Below are 2,287 nucleotides of genomic sequence, written 5' to 3' on the forward strand. Positions count from 1 at the left end.
GCACGGCGCCGGCACCCGGGTCGCCCCGCCGGCGCGCCAGGACCCCGCACAGAAGCTCCTGGACGCGGACGCACGCAGCCGCGGTCACGATCCCCGCCGCCCGCCCGGCCTGTGCCCGGCTCTGGCCCGCAGGGTTGCCCCACCCCACGGCGCGGCGGGAGCCTGGCGGGGGGTGGGGTCTCCTGGGAAACCCTCTGCGGGGCGTCGGGGCGCAGGTGCGCCCCCATCCCCAGGGTCTCATTATCCGCGGCCACACCTGGGCCGAACCGTGCTCCCCCTTCCCCTCCCCCGCTCCCGACGGAGCTTCTGTCTGGGCCGAGGGGTACTCCTGGGGCCTGCCCAGGCTTGGGGTGAGGGGCTGGCCCAACACCCTACAGGTTCACGGTCATCAGTAGGGCGGGACCACAGTGGGCACGGGTCCCACACACACCAAGGTGCGTCTGGAGCCACAGAAGCAACAAGAGCCCCTCACAGGCTTAGTGACCTGGCTGGGCTGTGTGAGTTCCCAAGAGGGGGTGTCCCTGCAGGGCTCTTGGAAACCCAATTCCCGAACCCCCTGTCCTTGGGGAGAGGACACTGACACGGGGCCGGAGTGCAGAGACCGGAGCACAGAGGGGCTTCTGATATTGACACCTAAACTGAGACCTGTGGGTGGGTGGGATGGGACCAGGCAGGGGACAGGGGTGAGCAGGCCCTGGCTGGGACAGCTGAACCAAAGACCTGAGTCTGAATAACGGAGAAGGGGTCGGAGCACCAGCCTGAGTCCCTTTCTTAGACACCCCTGGCCCCCGATTCCTGGTTCCAGGGACACCAGAAATTAGACCCGCCCTTGCCAAGGAGCTCCTTGATTGAGCAGAAGACCACCTTGGGTGCTAGAGGGCATTGGGGTTTGGGTGGGGACTGTCTCCCTTGGCCCCCCACCTGCACACAAGCTTACCAGGGCAGGATCCTATGAGCTTGGGCCCAGGCCCCTCTAGAGCCCCATCTCTGCGGACCCTTCACTGTAGGCAGCGGGGGCTGTTAGGACGCTTGTCTCCAGGCTGCCAGCTCCAGCTCCTACAGCTGTTACCAGATAGAAGGTCTTGGAGATGAGTTGTCCAGGCTCTTGGTGGGTTGAACAAAGAATTAAACAAACACATAAAGTAACAAAAGAACTGAGTCAGAAGAATGGAGGAAAGAGCACAGATTTTTGGAAGGCAATTCACAGAATGGGAGGGGGCTCCAGCAAGTACCTCCAGAGCCTCCGTGATTAGGATTTTTATCAAGCGAAGGAACCTGGCCACAGCCCTTGTGCCCTTTAGGGGCGTCCAATTGGCTACACCCGATGAAGGACTGGCCCGAGACCAATCAGAGGTGAAGTGGAAACTTCTGTCTCGTTATCACAGGAGCCAGGATGTGGCCTGTGTGCTGCCCAGTCCTGCCTACAACTGGCTGCACCTGCTGTTCTGTTGCTTATGCCCAACCCTTGGCTACCCTCATTCCCTATTCTGCCTCACAGCCACCATAGATGCCCACCCCTGCAGACAGGGCAGCCAGACCTGGGCCACCTCACCCCACCTGTGTGTGGGGCATGGGAGGGCTCACTGGGATCCAAGGGAGATGGTTCCCTGGAGTAAGAGACCCCACAAGCCCCCTGCCCGAGCTCATACTCAACCTGGCCTCTCCAGCAATGGAAATGGACTCTGGCCACTATGTTAGGGGCTCCTAGACCAAGACCAGCCACCCACCCTGCCCAGCCCCCAGCAACCCCTGAGTGGGTAAGGATGGGGAGAGGTACTCTGCCTCCAAGAAAGCAGAAATAGACCAGATGTGGTGGTACACATCTGTAGTCCCAGCTACTCAGGAGGCTGGGGTGGGAGCATCACTTGAGCTCAGGAGTTTGAGGTTGCAGTGAGTTTATGATTGCATCACTGCACTCCTGGTGACAGAATAAGACCACCGTCTCTCAAAAAATAAAAACATAGCCAAGTGCCATGGCTGATGCCTGTAATCCCAACATTTGGGAGGCTGAGCCAGGAGGATCACTTGAGGCCAGGAGTTCAAGATCAGCCAGCCTAAGCAACATAGCAAGAAGCTGAGGCCCTTACAGACAGGGATAAGTGAGGAGCTACATGTATATTTATCTACAAAATAAAATGATTAAAAGAAAATTAGTGGCCAGGCGCAGTGGCTCACGCCTGTAATCCCAGCACTTTGCGAGGCCAAGGCAGGTGGATCACTTCAGGTCAGGAAGTTCGAGACCAGCCTGGCCAAAACAGTGAAACCCCATCTCTACTAAAATACAAAA

At 58.8% G+C, this 2,287-nt stretch overlaps 1 protein-coding gene across 1 annotated transcript in view; it reads right to left on the bottom strand.

Moving 5' to 3' along the window:
- Positions 1-227, bottom strand: part of ARHGDIG (Rho GDP dissociation inhibitor gamma) — a 2,648-nt gene extending 2,421 nt beyond the window's left edge. The window contains exon 1 of the mRNA XM_017860722.1: positions 5-227. Coding sequence (XP_017716211.1) covers positions 5-227 — 223 coding nt within the window. The remainder of the gene's footprint in view (positions 1-4) is intronic.
- Between the last annotated feature and the right edge of the window lie 2,060 nt (positions 228-2,287).

Source organism: Rhinopithecus bieti, unplaced genomic scaffold, assembly GCF_001698545.2.
Source record: "Rhinopithecus bieti isolate Rb0 unplaced genomic scaffold, ASM169854v2 scaffold_56641, whole genome shotgun sequence".
NCBI lineage: Eukaryota > Metazoa > Chordata > Mammalia > Primates > Cercopithecidae > Rhinopithecus > Rhinopithecus bieti.